Source organism: Triturus cristatus, chromosome 11, assembly GCF_964204655.1.
Source record: "Triturus cristatus chromosome 11, aTriCri1.1, whole genome shotgun sequence".
NCBI classification, from domain to species: Eukaryota; Metazoa; Chordata; class Amphibia; order Caudata; family Salamandridae; genus Triturus; species Triturus cristatus.
In genome coordinates this window covers 1,152,167,842-1,152,190,184 of record NC_140594.1, presented here as the reverse complement: position 1 = coordinate 1,152,190,184, position 22,343 = coordinate 1,152,167,842, and the positions used below count along the sequence as shown (strand labels likewise).

At 44.7% G+C, this 22,343-nt stretch overlaps 1 protein-coding gene across 1 annotated transcript in view; it reads left to right on the top strand.

Annotated features, from left to right (window-relative positions):
• The window catches only part of LOC146788620 (uncharacterized), a 447,327-nt gene that overhangs the window by 248,884 nt on the left and 176,100 nt on the right, over window positions 1–22,343 (top strand). Inside the window, exons 11-14 of the mRNA XM_085635787.1 lie at window positions 6,220–6,350; window positions 6,485–6,579; window positions 7,567–7,749; window positions 14,300–14,446. Coding sequence (XP_085491913.1) covers window positions 6,220–6,350; window positions 6,485–6,579; window positions 7,567–7,749; window positions 14,300–14,446 — 556 coding nt within the window. The remainder of the gene's footprint in view (window positions 1–6,219; window positions 6,351–6,484; window positions 6,580–7,566; window positions 7,750–14,299; window positions 14,447–22,343) is intronic.

Here is a 22,343-nt window from a genome sequence, read left to right as displayed (position 1 = left end):
GCGTACACGCCCCAGGCCGGTTGGCGAACTCTGTAACTTCTGAGCCGCGACAGGCCCTGTGACACGCTTCTCCGGTGATGCAACGACGACCCTTGCAGTGGCAACGCACTTCTCCGGTGATGCGATGACAAACAGCTGCAACGTAGATACGCTTCTCTGGTGATGCGGCAGCAACCTCTGCGGCTGCCTCACGCTTCTCCGATGATGCGACGGCAACAGCTGCAACGGCGTTACACTTCTTCTCGTTGAGTCGTGCTTCCAGCTCCCAACGCAGGCTTCTGCAGACTGAATCCTCAGCAAGGGAATTCAGGGGGGAGCTGGTGGTGAAGTCTTGTATCCCTGAGACTTCAGCAGGAGGGAAGCTCAGTTCAAGCCCTTGGAGATTCTTCTTCAAGATGATGAACGTTCAATAAAAGTTCATTCCCCTTTCCTTAGCAACTAAGTAACCACTGCAGACCAACACCAGAAAATAGCACACTGGCACAGGGGCAGTCAAATCCTTCAGCTTCCTTGGTTTCTTCTCCTTGGCAAAGGTCTGTCTTGATTCCCAGAAGTGATCTAAAGTATTGGGGTCTGGGCCCTAATATTTATACTAGTAAATCCTTTGTTCCCTTAAAGACAGAGGTTGCCTGTACCTAGCCAAAACCAGTTCTGTGCAGATTCCTGGCAGGAGGTGGAGACAGCATTGTTGAAAGCAGGCCTGGCCCGGGTAGCTGAAAGGAAATCGCTTCTCACTACTCTCTATTCTATTAAGTCTCAGGGGAGTGAAAGTAAATCTCTGCCCACCACTCTCTATTAGCCAAGGTCCTATTCAGCCCTGACTCATCAGACTGCTGGAGCCCCAGCCCTCCTGTCACTCACAAACCAGACATGCAATACACAACCTAGCAGAGGCAGGCTGGATGGTTAGGAAAGAAAATACCCACTTTCTAAAAGTGGTATTTTCAAACACAGAATGTTAAAACCAACTTCACTAAAAGATGTATTTTATCATTCTGGGTTTAGGCATATTAAATTAGTTTTTTTACCATATTCGCTGGGTCAGTTAGGATTATAAGATGTTATAATCAAACTGCCCATTCTGGCCTATGGGGACAGGTAGCCTTGCAACAGTTAACAACAACATTGGCTGTAATTCACTATCAGGACATACCACACACATCAGGGCATGTTCTACCTTTTACTTACAATGCACCCTGCCCGTAGGCCTACCTTAGGGGTGTCTGATATGTAGAAGAGGGAAGGTTGAGGGACTGGTAAGTCGGTACACTTACCAAGTCAACATGGCAGTACTAGACTGCACACAGGCTCTGCAATGGCAGGCCTGAGACACACTTTACAAGCTGCTTCTGTGGGTGCACAACCAGTGCTGCAAGCCCACCAGAAGCATTTGATTTACAGGCCCTGGGCACATATGGTGCGCTAAACTAAGGTCTGACAAGTAAATCAAACAAGTCAATCATGGAGTCACTAATCCATTAGAATACTTTACAATGGGGAGCACTTGCACTGTGGCACTGAATAGCAGTGGCACAGTGCCCAAAGCATCTAAAACCAGCAAAACATAGCAGAAACAGAGGAGACAACAGGAAAAAAAATTGGAAGGGAGAGTCACGCCATTTGGACGAGGTCTAACAAGTAGCAATACTACATCTTCATGAATGTGTCTTCCAACCTCAGCTCCAGTTTGGCAGACAATCTAGAAATAACCAGCGACAAACAAGCTAGGTGCTTGAAGAATTGATTCAGCTGTTTTCCTGTTATCCAATTTCCATTATTTTAGATGTTAATCCTGCCCACCTCAGTCTGTACAGCAACCACCAATGTACATCAAGGTTTCCTTAAATGAAAAGAATTAGGATTATTTAAGCAATATGTACAAAATAAGATACCCACAACATACATAAATGTACATATAGAAATACAACCATGTATAGACATTTGATGAAAAAAAATTATGATACATATAGTGGAAATGGAAAAGAGATATTGCGTCTCTCTCTTTTCCATTTCCACTATATTGGAAGGAATTGATCAGCTCAAGTCAGAGCATTGGGTTCTCGTGACCTGATTGATCGTCAATTGACTTCTGTTCCGTAATTAGAAATTGGAACCGGGTAAAACGCTGCCAGATCCGTGCGTATTGTACTGAGTTGGTTACATAATGATACGTCCGTAAGGCTGAACTGATATACACTGAAGCAAGTCTTACTGAAACTTTCCTTACTTTGAGATTAATTTAATACCGGGATATCCTGTGTACCAATTGAGGGCTGTCTGTTCCTTTAGAAGGTTCGCAATTCTCAGAACCTAAGTATTGATGATTGGATTACTGAATATTAGCGCCTTTTGGCATACATTGAAGTGCCTTGGTCCCCAGAATTCCTGTCCTGAAGAGACCCCGATATCCTTAGAGGGTCGAAACGTCGTCGACTAGTAATAAAGGATATTCTGAAGAACACTAGAACATATTCTAGGGCATTGTGATTTGTTCAGAATCTCGAAAAGGACATCCTTTCAATTCCAATAACCAACCCTCCTCTTTTAAAACAGTCACTTTAGCTTTATTTCACTTGTTAGTTATGGTCACTTCACTGGGGTCACATAAGTCACATTTATTTGTCTCTTTATAAGTATGTAACTGATGTCAATATACAGTGTAGTTGTGAGTGTTTATTAAAACTGTTGTATTTGCAAATAAATATCACCCACTTCGGCTGAAGTGAGTGTTGAAAATAATTTCCGTTGGGCTGGCTTTCTCCGGTCATAATCAAATGGAACTTTAAACAATGAGAACTATTTTTGAACATAGTGACTGTATCATTTGTTGATTATGATTAAACCATTGGTTTAAGAAACTTGCATGACTTCCAGTACAACTTTAGACAAGTTGAGTACGTTATGAATACATGCATTTTAATCTAGCTTTTAACTAAATTACCTATGGTGATATAAACACATGCTTGTACTTCAGTGTACATTGAAACTTGCATGACTTCCAGTACAAAGAACAAAGTTGAGTACCTTGTCGATTTCTTTAATTTTGACACTAGCTCGCCTTTATTGCAGTACTTGGTAATCATTCCTCTTATTGGGAGGTGCTTTGCATGAAAAAGGTACATTTAGCCGTAAAGCTTTTTTCGATAATGGTTGCACGCAACTAAAATTTAAGCGACCAGCTTTTCATTTCGGTTTTATAATAACTACAATTTATAGAAAAGTAAGTTGTGTTATGCTTTACGACATGCTGCCAACATTCATTTATTTATTTGGTTAGTTGGCTTGAGTTATATGGTAATCTCATTATTTTGAGACGGTATCTAGCAGGTCAATGCATTTTGCACTTGTACTGTTTACCACTACAAGATGGATGCCAAAACCAGGGAGGATGTGGGTCTTTCAAATGAAGTGCCTTTTCTATGTTTTTTGTTGTTATATGCACGTCATGGTACACTGTGAAAATCGTGTGATCAAGACACTTCGAGTGTCGAAACGCGTAGCGGTTTACGGAAATAAACCCCTGTGGTGGCTTACTGACTCCTGAGTGTGCATCTTTACTTCGACAAATTTGGGATTGTGTATGTACCGGCTTGGGTCTCTGCCGGCAGACGCACCACCTGGCAACGGGACTGATTCTGGAAGAACCCGCATCTTTTTGGAAAAAAAAATAAAAAATATATATATATATATATACACACATATGTAGCATTTCTTTTCGCAGGTGTATATGTAATTGAAGTATGTTTTCACAGCAACCTCCAGCAATTGTGGCTGTGTCCTCCTTCCTTCTTCTCTTCTATCAGAGATGCAGTCATTGACACTTGCTCCTGGTGGTACTCCTCAGCAGTAAATTAGGCGCGGGTTCTTTAATTTATCACACTACTATTTTTCCCAAGAGGATTCTGGGCAGAACTCACAAAATATTGTGATCTGGGACGTTGCATCTTGTGTCCCACACACAAACAAAGGGCAACAGGCCTTCTATATGTTTGCCCCAGAAGAATTACATGACCATTGCTCTGTCTTTTTTCCACAGTTATAAAATTGCTCCATATACAAAAGTTTAATTTTACTTCACCCCTGGTGTCCTGGAATAAACAGACCTCTTTTGATATTCTCTGCACTGAATCATTTACGTAATGAATACATGCATTTTAATCTAGCTTTTATCTAAATTACCTATGGTGATATAAACACATGCTTGTACTACAGTGTATAGGTAGCAATGAGGGCTCATTTTGAGAAAAGTTATAGATTCCGTTCAGATTGGTTTAGTTTACTTTAAGAGAATGCGTTTCCTGCATTGGTCAGTCCAACGAAAAACTCCCAAATTTATGGAACAAAGAAATACTTCACAAACATATTGATTTTGGAATATATTTCTGTTAAAAAGTAAACAAACTACAATGCAGTTGTCATGAACAGCAGCACACAGCGGATTGTCTTTCTACAAATACATTTAGCGAAATCAAGCTATTTAAATCTATTTCTGAAAAACAGAATTTTACACTTTATACTTTGAACCATGTTAGATAGGTATAACAATCTTTTTTTACAGCTATGGTCACAAGTTTATTTTCTATCGAATCCATTGCTCGTGGTCTCTTGCACAGTTAATCAGATATTTAAAATGAAGTTAATGTATTTGAAAACATTTTACACATTTTAAATGTAAAACCTGAAAACTTTTTGATACAAGTCATGAAATCACTGCTTGAAAAAACAAAGGGCCTGATTAAAAAACTGCACTTGTAAAATGACGCTGCAAAAAGCTCAGAGTGGTAAGTCCAGCACCACGCATGGCCAACCACTGGTACTGAAACACCCTCTGAAAATAATGACGGCAACAACTTTAAATAAAACTCCATAGGAAATAATGTTAAAATAAAATAAAATATTGTAAATAGTTAAGCTGAGAGCTTGTTTTTGATGCACTAATTCACAAAGGCATTGATGATTGATGCATATTAAAATGCATATTTCCTTCATTCACTCAAATGCATCCACGTCACAACGCTGACAGTATAAACACTTGTTTAGGGTAGTAGGTGTCAAAGGGGCGTTTTAATGAGGAAGTGGCGGCGAGAGGCGTGAGCCTCCTTGGATTAACGCCTCTCGCCGCCACTTCTGAAATGCCAGGCTGCAGCCTATTCTCAAGAATGTGGTGCAGCCTGGCGTTTCCCCCTGCAACGGCGCTAAGTCTCACAACTTAACGCCAACGCAGGCACCCTTGCACCAGAGTGCAAGGTTTTCTGCGAGCAGGGAGGTTTATTTACGTACAGGAAGGTGTCCCTTCCTGCACATAAACAAACCCAAAATGCTGTTTAGTAACTTAACTAACTGTTTCATGCAGCACACATGTAAGTTACAAAATGGCATTTAAAAAAAAGGTTTGTCTATGTGCAGGAAGGGACACCTTCCTGTACATAAACAAACCATGGCATTGTGCTATTTGCATGTGTGCTGCACAAGGCAGCGCACATGGAAAAAGCAAAAACGAGGAGAAATTAAGCATTTCTCCTCATTTTGCCACCTTAAGACCATCATTTTTCTGGTCATAAGTTCGGTGCTGCCATCTACTATCGCTGCCCTTGATAATAGGTGGCAGCGTCAAATTCAATGGGTGTTGTGGTGGTACGCCCACGGCTATACCCACTGCACGCCCCCTTTCACGCTAAGTTTAGCGTGAAAGGGGCCCTATTCTCAAGGCAGCATGGGTTAACGCTGCCTTGAGAATAGGGCGCTGGCCCTATCGCCACGGGAACGTCAAAAAAGTGACGTTCCTGTGGCGATAGGGGCTTGAGAATATGCCCCACAGAGTGCTAACCTAAGTGTGTGACTGCTTGTCTGAGCAGGCCTAATAGAGTAGGAGATGCACTGGAGTGAAGGTTGTGTTATTTAACAAAAAACATACAGTGGCCAAACTTGTTATGCCAATCTAAGTCCAAGCTGAGGTCCAAAAGCAAACACAACTGAGTACTTGTTTTAACAGCGCAGCTATATATTTCACATACAACTTACTCACATTAGTTTGCAGACACAGACAAACTACCATTGTAAAATGGCAGCTTTGTACTGCTCTGAAAGCCTGCGGAATGATAAAACATGTCTAAAAACCCACTGTTTTCCAACAATGCTCACACATATGCATAACAGCCTTTTGTGGTGTGATTTTTATCAATGCTGTTAATTTTAAACAATCTATAATGCTTTCTTTAGACAAACACCTTCCAGGCTGTGCTTACAACCGATGGAACAGCCTCATACGTACTGATCCTCTTCAAAGATGGCGGCATGAACTGGGATGTGGCTAGCCTTTCTACCACCAATGTGCTTCTTGGCTACTCAAGGTAATATTTGTAATCCACACAGGCCTTTTAAGTGATCTGTCAGCTATACCAAGTCTGAGCTCAATTCATGGTCACTTCTAAAGGCAGAGGAATTGGAGACACCAGTGTAACCTCTTGTCTGTCTTCTCCTTCAGTGGACAGAAAGATGGATTCTTCAAAAATGATGACCTGACACAGAAACCCCCAGCAGAAAAGTACCGACCTTCTAACTTTGTGGGATTCAACACAGGTAGTGTACCTTGAGAAAACTACTAATAGATTGGGTAAGGGTGTGTTTTCCATTTCAAGGTGCGCTGCCAGAGAGCGTAGTAGAGGGACGCGTTATGGACAAACGCCCATGGCACCGATTAAACATATATCATAATGCACATTTTCAGATAATATACATTTGAGTGATAATTACAAATTAAAAAAAAAAGTATGAAAGGAAATAGACAAAAAAATATATCTCTTGAAAGGATCACCCAGCAGCAGGAGGCTGCTATTGATCTGTGGAAGCTGTGTGAGGTCTGTTATCACCAAAAGTCATGCTCCTACTGTCACTGATAGGGCCTCAGGCTGGAAAGAAATTATGATTTCAAGGTGACAGATTTCTTACCTAAACTGTTGCTCGAGGGTTCAAAGGGACTTGTGATCAACATGAACAAAAGTTGAGTTCAATCAGCCGAAGAAGGTGTGTAGCTTATTTCAGGACCAGGTTTTTTGGCAGTCCAGTGTGAATGAAGCAGGGAGGCTGGCAGACACTTGTTCTAAGGAACACAAAGCTTGATGGGGCACTGTCACATATTGCTGCTTACAAGAATTGAGCTATTGCAGAATATCAAACAACAGCCAGATGTGAGGGGGCATATTTGCAAAAAATGTAAGAGCGCGGAGCTGGGCCAAATCTGGCAGCGCCGCGCTCTGACATTTTCAAAATGCAGGCTTGCGGCGTATTTACTGCAATACGGTGCACCACTGTGTTTTCCCTAGCGCTGGTGCTAAAATTAACTGCCTAGCGCCGACAAAGCTTTCAGGGAGGGTCCAGGGTATGTGTACTAGATTTTCCAGGGAGTGCACCAGGCATCATGAGGACCAAATGGAATGCAAGTGTCCGCCTTCCATGATGTGGAATGCTGGTACCGTCTAGGGTTGATGGTCATGGTGAAGGTCTAATGTACATACATGTATTCATGAATACGTGTGAGCTGATATTTTTTTCTCACACTTCCCACAGATTTGCGTGGGCTGTGGATTTATAAACTTGATAACAACGGTGCATCAGTGAACCACAGACTGAAGTGCCTGGAGTGGTACCACCCTCAGCCAGCGCCCACATCCTGGAACACAGGCCTCCAGCCATGTCCATGTTCACTGCAACAAGGAGAGTTTGATGCCCGCTTCCGAAAGACCACTGCAGGTAAGGAGTGGTCAGGTATCACTAAACATTACAAAGTGAGCGCTATCAGGCACTGAGCGTGCGTTCCTGCTTGGAATCTTTTGAGTGCTATGATGGCTGAGGAGGATGGTAGCGAATGAGCTCTAGCAGGCACTGAGTGTGCTTTTCGCCATGGAATCTAGGGGCATATTTACAAGCTGGCGATAAAAAATTATTGCCGCTTTTGCGGCCGTTTTCGGCCGAAAAGCGGCGATAATTTTATCGCCTAATCAGCAAGGCCACGCTAACGCGTGAAACCTTGCTTTCGCGTGGGGATTCTTTACGTCCAGCTTCGCATCTCTAATGAGATGCAAAGTGGGCGTTCCTGACCTGACATGACAGGAGAAATGTCGCTAAGCGACATTTCTCCTATCATCAAGTCCCACGCTATGAAGCATAGCGTCAGGAAAAGTAGCGATAACCCCTGTTATCGCTACTTTCCTTACGCCTGCTTCAGGACTGACTTAGCCATGATATCCTATGGAAGGTGGATATCATGGCTAAGTTTGTGAGTCCCTATCAGCAAGCTAACGCCACATTGCGTGAGATTATCGCAGGGTTTCCAGCAATAATCTCACGTTAGTCAGTTAGCGTGAGGATTTTTATCGCTGAGGAGATAAGCGTTGCTAATAGCACGCTATCTCTGCGATAAAAATCCACGGTACCCGGCGATAATTATCCTCACGCTAAGAGCGCTGAGCGATAATTATCGCCGGGTGTTGTTGATATGCCCCATTGTTAGTGCTATGATGGCTGAGGAGAATGGTTGTGAATTAAATCTGACAGGCACTGATCATGCTTTCCGCCGTGGAATCTAGTGAGTGCTATGATGGCTGAGGAGAATGGTAATGAATGACCTCTAACAGGCACTGAGCCTGATTTCAACCATGGAATCTAGAGTGTGTTATGATGGCTGTGGAGAAAGGTAGCGAATGAGCTCTGACAGCCACTGAGAGTGCTTTCCTGCATGCAGTCTGGTGAGTGCTATGATGGCTGAGGACGATGGTAGCAAATGAGCTCTGACAGCCACTGAGAGTGCTTTCCTGCATGGAATCTGGTGAGTGATTTGATGGCTGAGGAGGATGGTAGTGAATGAGCTCAGACAGGCCCTTAGTGTGCTTTCCCCCATGGACCCTGGTTAGTGCTATCATGCTCCAGGGTGACGGTAACGAGTGAGCACTGTTAGTCACTGAGTGTGGTTTACTGCATGAAATGAGTGTGAGTGCTATGATGGCTGAGGAGAATGGTAGAGAATGAGCTTGGCCAGGCACTGAGCATGCTTTTCGCCATGGAATCTAGTGAGTGCTATGATGACTGTGGAGAATGTTAAAGAATGAGCTTTGTCAGGTACTGATTGCATGTAATTTGACAAGTTCTATGATGACTGAGGGGAATCATTGAGAATGAGCTCTGACAGGCACTGAGTCTACTTTCCACCATGAACTCTGGTTAGTGCTGTCATGGTTCCAGATGATGGTAACAAATGAACACTACTAGGCAATGAGCGTGGTTTACTGCATGCAATCTTGAGAGTGCTATGATGTCTGAGGAGAATGGTAGAGGATATGCTCTGACAGGCACTGAGCGTGCTTTCCTGCATGAAATCTGGCGAGTTCTTTAATGGCTGATGAAGATGGTAGCGAATGAGAGCTGTCCGGCACTGAATGTGCTTTCCGCCATGGAATCTAGTGAGTGCTATGATGACTGTGTAGAATGTTAAAGAATGAGCTTTGTCAGGTACTGATTTCATATAATTTGACGAATGGTATGATGACTGAGGGGAATCCTGGAGAATGAGCTCTGACAGGCACTGAGCCTCCTTTCCACCTTGGACTCTGCTTAGTGCTATCATAGTTCCTGATGATGATAACGAATGAACATTATTAGGCACTGAGTGTTGTTTACTGCATGGAGTCTGGAGAGTGCTATGATGTCTGAGGAGATTGGTAACGACTGACCTCTGACAGGCACTGAGCGTGCTTTCCTGCATGAAATCTGGTGAGTTCTTTAATGGCTGATGAAGATGGTAGCGAATGAGAGCTGTCCGGCACTGAACATGCTTTTCATCATGGAATCGAGTGAGTGCTATGATGGCTCAAGATGGCTCTGCACAATGGTAGCGATTGAGCATTGTCAGGCACTGAGCATTCAGTCCGCCATGGAATCTGGTGAGTACTAGAATGTCTCATGAGGATGGGAGAGAATGAGCGCTGTCCGGCCGTGCTTTAAATCACTGAGCCATGGGGAGTGCCATAATTTCCGCCATGGAATCTGGTGAGAGCTATGATGGCTGAGGAGTATGGTAGGGAATGAGTTCTAACAGGCACTCAGTGTGCTGTCCACCATGGAATCTAGTGAGTGCTATGATGGCTGCGGAGAATGGTAGCGAATGAGCTCTGACAGACACCGAGCGTGCTTTCTGCCATGGACTTTGGTTAGTGCTATCATGGTCAGGATGATTGTATTGAATGAGCACGGTTAGGCACTGAGCATGGTTTCCTACATGGAATCTTGAAAGTGCTATGATGTCTGAGGATGATGGTGGAGGATAAGCACCGCCAGGCACTGAGCGTGCTTTCCGTCATGGACGTTAGTGAGTGCTATGATGGCTGAGGAGGATGGTAGCGAATGAGCGCTGTCAGGCACTGAGCGTGCTTTCTGCCACAGAGTCACGGGAAGTTCCATTATTTCCGCCACTGAATCATGTGAGTACACCAATGACTCAGGACAATGTACACGAGCAGGACTCTCATTACTCACCCTAAAATACTTCAATAAAAGATTCCTCCATCACAGATTCTACGTGATCGTATTGCAGATTTTTTTTAACAGTAAGTCCAAATTCTACAAAAAGATTTGAAAACACCCCTCTCGTTGCCCACAGAGGTATCTCCTAATTATGTAGGTGATAGATTGACCCTCCAAGCTTTTCAAACTATTAGCATAGAAGAGTTTCACCCCTGCCCCTCACAGATTCTGCATGCTATTATTGACACTATTAAACCTGTCTTAAATAAGATAATACATTCTTCCCTCTCATGAGCAGAAGTTCCTAGGGAATGGAAAATCGTGGCAGTTAATCCCCTCCAGAAAAAACAACTGGCAGACCCTACCACTCTCTCCAATCTCCGTCCTATCTCCCTGCTTCCGTGCCTCAGTGAAATCACAGAGAAACTAGTCAATATCCAACTGATCCCTTATCTAGAAGAGGCAAATATTCTACATCCTAGTCACTCTGGCTTCAGGCCTCCGCACTCAACAGAATCAGCGTTACTATACACCGCGGAAACTCTCAAGCCTGCCTTAGAGCGGGGGAAAAAATGCTGTGGTCATTTTATAAGACTTATCAGCTGCATTTGATATGGTCTCCCATGACAGCTTGCTGGACCTTCTCAAAACATATGGCATTTCTCATCTGGCCTTGGCCGGGCTAAAATCTTTTCGGCTCAACCGAAGACAAGTTGTCACTCTTGGCCTTTATCAGTCAGCAGAAAAAAACCTGCTTTCAGGGGTTCCACAGAGCTCCGTTCTAAGTCCAGTGCTTTTTAATGCCCATATGGCGGCCCTTATCAGCCTGATATCATCCTTCAACATTGATTCTATATCGTGTGCTGACGATACACAGCTAATTTTGGTGTTAGACAAACACTCCACCCTGGCTGAAGAAAATCAACAACATTGTCATACAGCAGTTTTTTAATGGATGCAAGTGCATCACCTGAAGTGTAACCCGGAAAAAACTGATTAATAACATTAGGAAAATCCAATACCTTCTCCCCCGGCCTTTGGTGGCCCAAAGAATTCCCTCCACCTCCCAACATACTGAATGCAGTGAAGAACTTGAGGGTGAAATTTAATTCATCACTATCTTTTCGTCAGCAAATTCTTAGCAGTGGCAGGTACTTGCTTCCATCTGATAAAGTACCTCAAAACGTTTTTTGATCTACTACCCCGCACGGCCAGAAAGGCAGTGGCAGTGGCCCTAATCACCTCAAGATTGGATTACTGCAACAGCTTACATGCAGGGACCAATACGCCCTAAACAAACTACAGTTAGTCCAACATGGAGCTGCATGGTTAGTCTTAAAATGGCCGAGAGGCTCTTCAGCCTCAGCTGCCCTAAAACTATAACTCTGGCTGCCTATCCACCAAAGAGTCCTTTTCAAGATCCTGGTAATTACCCACAGAGCTTTCAGATCCTCAGGTCCCCATTACCTTTGGTCCAAGTTTACTCCCTATATGACCCATCACCTCCTTAGATCCTAATCTGCGAACCTCCTTAAGCCTGCCGGCTTTAGGTGTATCAACAAGGGCGGAATCTCAATTGCGGTCCTAAGAACTAAAGCCTGAAACCTGCTTCCTAGTCATCTGCATTTTATTCAAACAGAGACTATCTTCAGGAAAGCCCTGAAAACCTGGATTTGTAAGGCCCCTGAGGCTCTTTGTCGATCACTCACCGGAGTTCTTAGCTATGGCTGAGTGTGTACATTAGGGCTTCGCATAGCTCCATGATGCTCCTCGCAGTGTAAGCTGCACTTTACAAATATTACATAACATAACATTACACAACAGATTGTGCTGTGCAGGTGGTTAAAATATGCTGCTGTGGCCTTTTATGAAACTCCAAAATCTAAGGTTTTTCCCTACTGACCCCACCACACCTGGGCAAAAGGTATAACATATATCAACACGGTAATGCATGGGAACAAATTAAAGGATCACTCTCATAGTAAATACATAAACTAATCTCTATTACTAGATGTCACTATCCAAACCAACATTGCTTATATGATTCTAAAGTCACAAGCAAACACTAATTCCAAATATCAGATGTTATTTATCGGGCAAACGAACACTTAATACATCCACAAAATGGGTGTTGAAGTGGGGCTGTCCCAGGTCAGCAGTGGGGAGGCAGGAGGCAGCTAAAATAAAGCTGGAGTCTCCCGCCTCAGGTTGGTCTATTCAGGGGCGTAACAAAACTTGAGGGGGCCCCCCTGCAGGGTACGTGGAGGGGCCCCCTACGAACTTAATCTGAATCTCTCTAGCCGAAGTGCGGTGCTGAGGGGGTCCCCTGGAGGTTGGAGGCCCCCCCGCACCGCGGGGGATGCGGTGGCCTGTGTTACGCCCCTGGGTCTATTGGCATGTACAGCAATGACTGTGACCACTGCACAGTTCGAGGTGGCACAGACCTGTTCAAATCATAACCTGACTCAAAAATAAAAACTGCTTTGAGCCTGCCTAAACGAGTGCCTCCCACTCTCAGCTTTCCAATGCAACCGCATGTGCTTACGGCTCATGTGGCCGGCGGCCGGCGAGTGAGTCTGCGAGTCACTCAGCTGATTATAATTAAATTATGAACGTCTTCCAGACCGCTGTATCAATTTTCTGCAATTTTGGCTAGAGTCTGATAAATGAGAACTGTTTAACGATTATTTCTCATGTTTACAGCAGTTAACTTAGAGTTTCTGGTTGCTCAAATGGGTGTAATTTCTGATATCTATGTGTTTCCCTCGTCTTCATTGCTTGATTTTGCTCGCGAGTGTCACTCATAGTCGTTGAAATGTCACTCATAATTACACTTATTTTAAGTTATGAAAATGTCACACATGGCAATCTAAAACCTTGACAGCTATGCTGTGTCTACTGATACACAGTGTAAAGTAACGCACGGAAGCTCCAGCTGGTGCTCACCTCTGTAACACAGACTGTGGTGTGTACTGATGTACAGCTGGTAGGAGTGTGAAGGAATAAATCATAGACCCCACTGCTACTCATCCATGGTATCCATGTACAAGAACACAACACCGTGCATTGTACATATCTGTTAGTATATATGTATGTATGTATGTGTGTTCTTATATAGCGCTCGACTTACCCTTGGGCATCTCGGCGCTTGCATTGGGAACCCGTCCTGGCTTTTTCCCTGTGAGATAACCCGTACTGGGCATCCCCAAGGTGAAAGCCAGGCATCCCGCCGCAGGGGGGGCCGTAGTGGAGATTAAGCAAGCTATTGCCCAGAGTTGCAGAGTGTGAACCCATGATTCGAGTAGGCACCGAAGAGAGAATTATCGAGTCCGTGGACACTTGGGCTCAGACCCTGCCGCGTCGGGAATTGAACCCTGGTCCCGGGTCTGACCTCTGCTTCAGGGTATGCCTTCTCTAACCAGTGAGCCACACTTCTCCACTTAGTTAGTGCGGTGCATGATGGTGTACGACGTACCAGTGCATACACAGCAGCATATGTCCTAATGCACAATAGAAAGACGCGAACATAAATAGCATTCATTGAGTGTACACCTCAGATATACATCCACTTGATATACTATTCAGCACTTTGAAGCAGTGTACATAAATACCTCTTGGACACACAGTGGTGCTACTGATATGCAGAATCAAGGTGTGTGCAGAGCTTGCAAAGCGTGGTACTCATGACATCTCACCACAGTTGTGGTCTTTTCTAGTGCACTCTTCCCATGTTCTTGAGAACAAAGCATGCTGAATCTAGCCCTAAAATCTATGATGTTTCCAGGTCTTACCAAGTCTCAGCAGCTGCTGCGAATCTCGTCCCCCAACTCAAACGGGGGTGGCTTACGATGTGTGTACAACAAAGCGGGGCAACTGTTGGCAGGCTACCAGGAAAGAGCATGGATCTTCTCCCAAAATGCAGGCATCGCAGGTAAACAACCATGGCTACTTTTGTGGCCAATATCTCCTTGATGAAAGTGATGTCCATCAGTCTGTGGTGCATTTAATAATGATACATCAGTCCTGTTTATTATTATTACTGAAAGCCTGTACTTCATTAATGTCACAAGGAGGTTGGTTCTTCATGGACTGAGCTGGGAAATGGGTGGGAGGAAGGAAGGGTGGAGTAGGGAGCCTGACTCCAACAAGGTAAGAGTTGCTCAGTTGACATCAATGGTCAAGCAGGCAGAGGTTTTCATCGTACAGGTTAGGTTTAGGTTTTTTCTAAAAACAGTTTCTGCGAAAGGACCTCATAGCCGGGTCCTCTGGCGAGGGTTCAAAAGTCGCATGGTTCATGTGACAACTTGCTACTCGTTATCCCAACCTGACTGTCTTGATACATGTTGTTGTGCAGTGGGGCCACTTCACAGGTCCCTGGCTAGACTTTTACACAATTTTGTATGCTGCTCTCCAAGAGAGGGCTATACTCTGTTGGATGATTGGGGAATACCAGAAGGGAGAGGTTGGTTAATTAAAATACCCCCCACGCACACACACACACACACCCACGCACGCACACACACACACACACACACACACATGTACACACATACACACACTTCAAACTATACCTCTAAGGTACTGAGTGAGCAAAGGAAGTGAGTCTAACCATCCCTAGAAGCATCCAGGAGGAGGTTGTAAGGCTGATGGGTGATCCCTCCTATGATTTTTGTAAAAGGACAAGTAGTGCCTTTTAAAGCACAAGTTCTAGGTACATTTAAGAGCATTGTCTTCCAAGCGATCCTCAAACAATAGTCATAAAATGAAAGAACCAACTCTTAGGACATCGCAGCCCTCCCTTCCTTCCTTCCTTCCTTCCTTCCTTCCTTTCTTCCTTCCTTCCTTCCTTCCTTCCTTCCTTCCTTCCTTCCTTCCTTCCTTCCTTCCTTCCTTCCTTCCTTCCTTCCTTCCTTCCTTCCTTCCTTCCTTTTTCTTTCTTTTTTGTTTTACTTCTTTCTTTCTTTCTTCTTTCTTTCTTTCCTTCTTTCTTCCTCCCTCCCTCCCTTTCCTTGTTTCTCCCTATGCCTTCCTTCTTTCCATCCATCCTTCACATCAAAAGTCACATCAATATTGGACACTTTTGCCAAAAGTTCCCAATGCTGCTCTGAAGGTCTTGGTAGTCTAAAAATCTTCTAAGTATCTTCTAAGAGAAGCTCCTCTTGGTGACCTCTAAGTCTCCTAGGACCTCAGGGATAGCACCAAGGTGCCACAACTTACTCCAGCGGTAGCCACCAGTAGGTTCCAGTCCAGATCCAGCTGATACAAGAAAAAGACATGGTAGAGCTTTGAGTGCCCCTGTAGCCGCACAGGAGGTCCGCCAAATGACTCTTGGAGACCACTTCTTTGCCCAGGGCACAAAAGGGAGCAGGCCCAGTCCTTTGTAGTACATGTTCTGGGTTTTTCTCCTTGTTGAGATTGCTCTGGGCTTGTGGAATGTTCTTATCACTGTGTTCTATGTTGCTTCATGGTTCTGTGTTCTCTCCGTTGGCAGTTGCGTTTGGCTTCTGCTGTGGAGAGTCCGCTCTTGTGTTTCCTGTGTAACTTAATAAAGCAACCTTAAGAAGAAACGCGTTGTGGACCTGGTTTTATCTACAACAATTTTGGCGACGATTTCTTTCATCAACCCACGCTTGGCACTACTGCCTTCTAGTCTTCATTACAAGAGCGGAACATCTCTACACCTCCACCCTCCAATATCGATCCTACTGGGCTGTCCCTTGTCTTGGTGAATACTAACAGATGAGCTTTCCTAACAGATGAGCTTTCCTGCGCGATCAGCTCTCCGCCTTCGTTAGTCTTCCCACGGATCGTATTACGCGTCAAGCGCGAGGGAGAGTCAAACCTGTAAGAAACGATTCGCTTTGGAGAAGGTACGGACTGAGTCTAACTTGTGTAGAAACACTAGCGACTCACCTTTGGGCCTGGTTCTGGTTGCTGTGACCATCGGCGTGTGAGTGACAGTTGGTGCTGCAGGAGCTCCGCTACTTCTGAAGGTTTCCCTCCTCTGATGACATCACGGAACCTTCGACGCTGTGTGGTTCACGGCAAGAATCCTCTGACTCACAGTAGTGTTTTCATGTTTTGCTCAGCTGTCATCAAGCGTCTAGTTACGCTCCCACGTCTCTGCGTCATCGACGTGGCGGCCATCTTTGTTTAGTACTGTTTCCATGACAATACCTTTTCTGTCAGCCACCGAGCTACGGAACTCGGTTTTCATGCGGATTTGGCCAGCGTTTCGTTTCAAGAAGTGACACACTTGTCGTGTGTCCCATCCCACTTTCCACTGACCTGGTGTACTGAGGATTTACTCTAATTCAGGTACTGTCTTGCTGCCTTGCAGTGTTTTCCTCTCTCTTTACAGACTTCAGTTCGTCTAGCCGAATCCTCTGTTTTTGTAGAGGGCTCAGTGTGGACAGCCATGACAAATGAGAATCCATCTATTGTTCTTCCTCCTAGTTTTTTGGCCCTTCCAGGACAACCTAGCATCTCTTGGGATGATTGGTTTCCGATGTTTGACAACTATTTAGATGCTTTAGATGCGCAAGAATATTCTGCAAAACGGAAAAAAGCACTCTTACTGGGTTCTTTGGGCAAAGAAGGTCAACGCATTTTTCGCTATTTACCTCAAGCACTACAAGCTAATGGGCAACCTGTTCCTGACGAGTATAAAGAGGCTATTTGTAGGCTCGAGGTAAGATATGCGAAGGAGGAGAACTTAGTCATGAATAGATACAGATTCTACACAAAGAGTCAGAGAACAGGAGAATCAATCGATGACTTTGTTGCCAGGTTGAGAGAGATGTCAGTGAAATGCAAGTTTGGTGGGATGACGGATGAACTTATTAGGGATCAACTTATTGTACAGTGCAACAACAAGAAGATCCAAGAACGTCTTTGGGCGGCGAAAAATCCTAACCTACAGACTGCGATAGAATTAGCTAAAATTGTAGAGGAGTCTCAAGGGTGTATGAAGGAACTTGAGAAGAAGAGTTCTGGTGACGTCAATGAAATTTCCTGTCAAGAATGCTCAGAACAAACTTACTCTTCTGGAGAGCAGGTTGACATAGCTGCGGTGAAAAACAAGAAGTTTGTCAAAAAAGTTCCTTTCGTCAAAAATCCCACTACACAGAAGTCGCCTGTAACGCGCATGTGTAATAGGTGCGGCAGCACTGTTCATCCTTCAGACTCCAAGTTTTGTTTTGCAGCTAAACAAGAATGTTTGAAGTGTGGTCGGGTGGGTCATTATGCGAGAGTTTGTCGTAGCAAACCTCGTTCTTCTGTAGCTTCTGTGGATAATGGTGTATTATTGGATGAAGAAGGCCACAAAATTCTAGTCGTCGATGGTGACTCATCTATGGTGTTGAGTGACAAGCGCAAAGTCAGGCCTAAGGCACTTTTCACCATAGATGGCAAAGAAATTCACTTAATGGTGGATACAGGCTCAAGGTACACCATTATTCCACATGATCTTTTCCTCCTCAATTGGGGTACTAGGCATCTTTTACCTAAAGACATTTCCCCGGGTGGATATCAGGGCGAGACCATTGATATTTTGGGGTACTTCAATGCATTCATTGTTTTCTCTTACAGGAACATACATGGAAAAGTTTATGTTTCTAGGTCTGGCCCGGCAATTCTGGGTTGGGTTCACCAGTATGACTTGGCAATTATTGTCAACCCCCGTGCTTCACCACAGGTGATGATAATTGAAGATAATGAGTTGGAGAAGATTTTGGGGGATGCTAGTGCTGTATTTAGGGAAAGCTTAGGTTAACTCAGAGGGTATTCTCATCGAATTGTTCTGAGGGAGCATTCCATCCCAGTGCAGCACAAGGTCAGGCGAGTCCCGATCGTTGTTAGACAAGAGGTTAAGAACATGATCGATGAGATGTTAGCTTCTGGAGTGATTGAACCAGTTGAAGCCTCACCCTGGGTTTCTCCCATAGTCGTCACAAAGAAATCGGACGGCAAGCTCCGTTTTTGTGTTGATTTGAGGTCTTTGAATGATTGTGTGGTTGCGGACACCTTTCCCCTTCCCAACATTTCTGAATTGGTCACTACTCTACATGGCGCTAAGGTATTTTCCAAGTTGGATCTCAGAAGTGCTTACCACCAGATTAACTTACATAAGGACTCTAAGCATTTAACTGCCTTCATTACACCTTTTGGCACGTTTCAATTTACCCGCTTGCCTTTTGGGCTCAATTCAGCTGCCAGTGTATTTCAAAGGATGGTCTCCGACCTCCTTGAGGGAGTAGGGAATACTGTCTACTTTCAAGACGACATTTTGATCTATGGGCAATCAGTGGAGCAACATAATGTCACTCTCAAGATAGTGTTAGACAGGCTTTTGGTGGCTGGCTTGACATTGCGCAAAGATAAATGCAAATTTTTGTCTGAGCGTGTAGACTACTTAGGGTACACCATTAGTGCAAGTGGGGTGAGTCCGAAAGAGGATCTGTGTAGAGCGATTCGCTCTGCTCCACAACCTCGGGATAAAGATCAGTTGCGGTCCTTCATGGGGCTTATCGAATATTATGCTAAGTTTGTCAAGAATTTTTCCGACAAGACTTCATGTTTGAGGTCACTGCTGAAGAGAGGTGTTGGCTTTGTGTGGTCTTCTGAGGTACAAGAGTCTTTCGAAGCTATCAAAAGTGAGATTTGTGAGGCAAAGGTTCTTACCCCGTTTGACATTAAGAAGAGTTCCGTGGTGACGGTGGATGCCAGTGCCACCGGTCTTGGGGCTATGCTTTCGCAGATCTCTGGTCAGGATGAACGTACTGTTGCTTTTGCGTCACGAACTTTAACCGATGCTGAGAAGAATTACTCAGTTATCGAAAGGGAGGCTCTGGCAGCTTCATGGGCAGTCGAACATTTTCGAACTTACCTGTGGGGTTTAAAGTTCGTGCTCAAAACCGACCATAAGTCTCTCATTAAGATTCTCTCTCCGGGGGGGACGGGTAAAGGCTCGGCTAGATTAGCTAGGCTTGCTTCCAAGCTTCAGGAATTCCAATACACTGTCCAATATATTCAGGGATGGAGGAACACTCAGGCTGATTGCCTTTCAAGGTTGTCGCTAGACTGGAAGACTGTAGGAGCTCCGCCCTCATCTGAGGATGATATTGCGGTTGCTTCTATTGAAGATGCTGTGTTTGTCGGGGAAGGCGTTTTTCAAGCTGTTGATTGGGAGCGTGAGATGTCTGCTGATGTTACGTTGCAAGAAGTCATTAAGCTTATCAAGCTTGGTTCTAGGAGGGAGAGTACTGTTTCAGTTTCGGTACGTCCTTTTCTAAAAGTTTTGGAGGATCTTTCTCGTATCACGGATAATTTAATCGTCAAAGGCGAAAGGTTTGTACCTCCCGGTGGTTTGAGAAGGAAATTGTTGGCTCTGGCCCATGAGGGCCATTTGGGCCAAACTCTCACACAACGTCGGTTGAGAGATAATTTCTGGTGGCCGGGTATGGACGCACAGGTGGTGGACTGGGTGGTGAATTGTTCTACTTGTAAGGAGGGCGAAAAGAGACTTAAGGTTGGTCCCAGCTCCTCACAGACTCACATACAAAATCCTGGTTCACCGTGGCACAGTATTTGTTTGGACTTTATTGGTCCAATGGGTGAACTTCATGAGAAGGACAGGTATGCCATTGTGGTGGTTGATGTGTACTCTAAGTGGTTGGTGGTGGAATTCTCTAACAACATTACTACTGAAAGGACTATTGGATTTTTGAGTGGTTTGTTTAGAGATGAGGGTCTGCCGTCGGTGCTCATCACGGACAATGGTACCCAACTCACCTCTTTGGAAATGCAGTCTTTCCTTAAGGGTTGCGGTATTGCTCATCATCGTACCTCCTTGTACAACCCTCAGGGCAATGGGATGTGTGAAAGGGCTAACAGAGTGGTGAAGGGCATTATTCAGATGGCTTCTTCTGAGGGTCTCATTGTTAGGAAGATGGTTGATGAGATGTTGTGGGCCTATCGCACTACATCCTTGGTAGAGGGGCATCAGTCACCTTTCCAACTGATGAGAGGGCGCACGCCTGGTTCCAAACTTGTTCCTGCTTGGATGAAGCGAGTTGTGTCTTTGCAAATGAACCCCACTTCTGTTGTTTCTTCGTCCACTCGGCGTCCTTTTCGGGTGGGTGATTTAGTTAAGGTCAAGAGTGGTAGAATTGCAAGAGGGTTGTCTAAGTTCAAGGGACCTTTTACTGTGAAGAAGGTCTTGGATCATTGTGTCATCCTGAACAATGGGGAGTGCTGGAACTTTAGACGAGTGGCTCTTTATGAAAGGGGTGTGTCTCTGGCCAGCGGGTGTGAACCTTCTTCGGCGGAAGATAACAGTGGTTATCTTTTGGCGCCCTTGCCACACGAATCTAGCTCGGTGTCTCCTGCTTCCCATGTGGTTGGTGGGTGGGGGGATTCTAGTTCTTCTGGTGTTCACTCTGTTCCAGATTCTATTCCTCTTCCTTTGCCTTTGCCACAGAGTCGAGTTCAAAGGTTTAGAAGGGCTCCAGCATATTTGCAAGATTTTGTGTGTTAAGGTGTTTTTTTTTCTTCTCTTTTATTAGAAAGAAAGAAGATGTGTAGTACATGTTCTGGGTTTTTCTCCTTGTTGAGATTGCTCTGGGCTTGTGGAATGTTCTTATCACTGTGTTCTATGTTGCTTCATGGTTCTGTGTTCTCTCCGTTGGCAGTTGCGTTTGGCTTCTGCTGTGGAGAGTCCGCTCTTGTGTTTCCTGTGTAACTTAATAAAGCAACCTTAAGAAGAAACGCGTTGTGGACCTGGTTTTATCTACAACATCCTTCAAGGGCTCTTGTCACCTTACACTAAGGAGGGTCTAGTGCTCTTCTGATCTTCCACATTTCCAGAAAGTCTTCTGAGGAGGATTCCTTGCCATGCTATATTTATGGTTTGTACTAGCCACTGATCTGATGTCACTCCTGGCTCCTATCTCATCAATAGGATAAATGTTCTCAGGGGTAATCATACTGACCTTTCAGCAGTTCCTGTTCGCCCTACTGCAAACAGTCCCACACTGCACCTTACTCGTAAAAATCCAAGACGGGGTAACCTTCCCTTTCGTTTGCAGAGACCCGTGTGCACACCCAGAGACATGCCATGGAAATAGGCAGTTCCCTCTCCTGTGTCCACTCTAAACTCATTCTGGGGGTAGTTTCCCTCTCTCTTGCTTTACAGTCAGTCTGGTTACTGTCTGGGGGCCTGTGGAACATATGTTTTCCCTTCTTCAGGTCTCTCTTTACTCTAAACAATGATTTGGCAGGCCTCACCACCCTTCCTTTCAATTTAATGAGGTTCCTAGGCCCATCCCATGTGTCTTTCCCAAACTTGAAGGGATCACATGCCCCACACCCAGCCCATCTTTCACCAGGCCTAGGCCTTTGATCTGATTCTGGGATCAGTTTTCACACCTCACTAAAGTCAAGCACAGACTGGGAGGCTAAAGGGACTGCTGTAGAGTGCCATGTGTATCCAGCAACTCTCAGAATACATACCGGGGGTGCATAGCTGCACCTGAAACTATGCAAAAGCTAAGCGATCAATATTGCTGTGTTGATTTTTTAACTAAGGCATTGCAAGAGGTGATAATATAAAACGTGAACCCCGTGATTATGAGCTGCACTGTGCTGCTTGGGTGCATGTTTAGGTTTCATTAGTGCTCGATGCAACATTGCATGTGTTTTACACAATGCATTTCACGGTGCAAGGTAAAAGAGACGGTAATGATACTATGGGGAGTGCGTCCATAAATGACAACATTACTTATTGCTGGTGAATGCAAGTTTGATGTGGGTCTGCTAAATATGTGTAG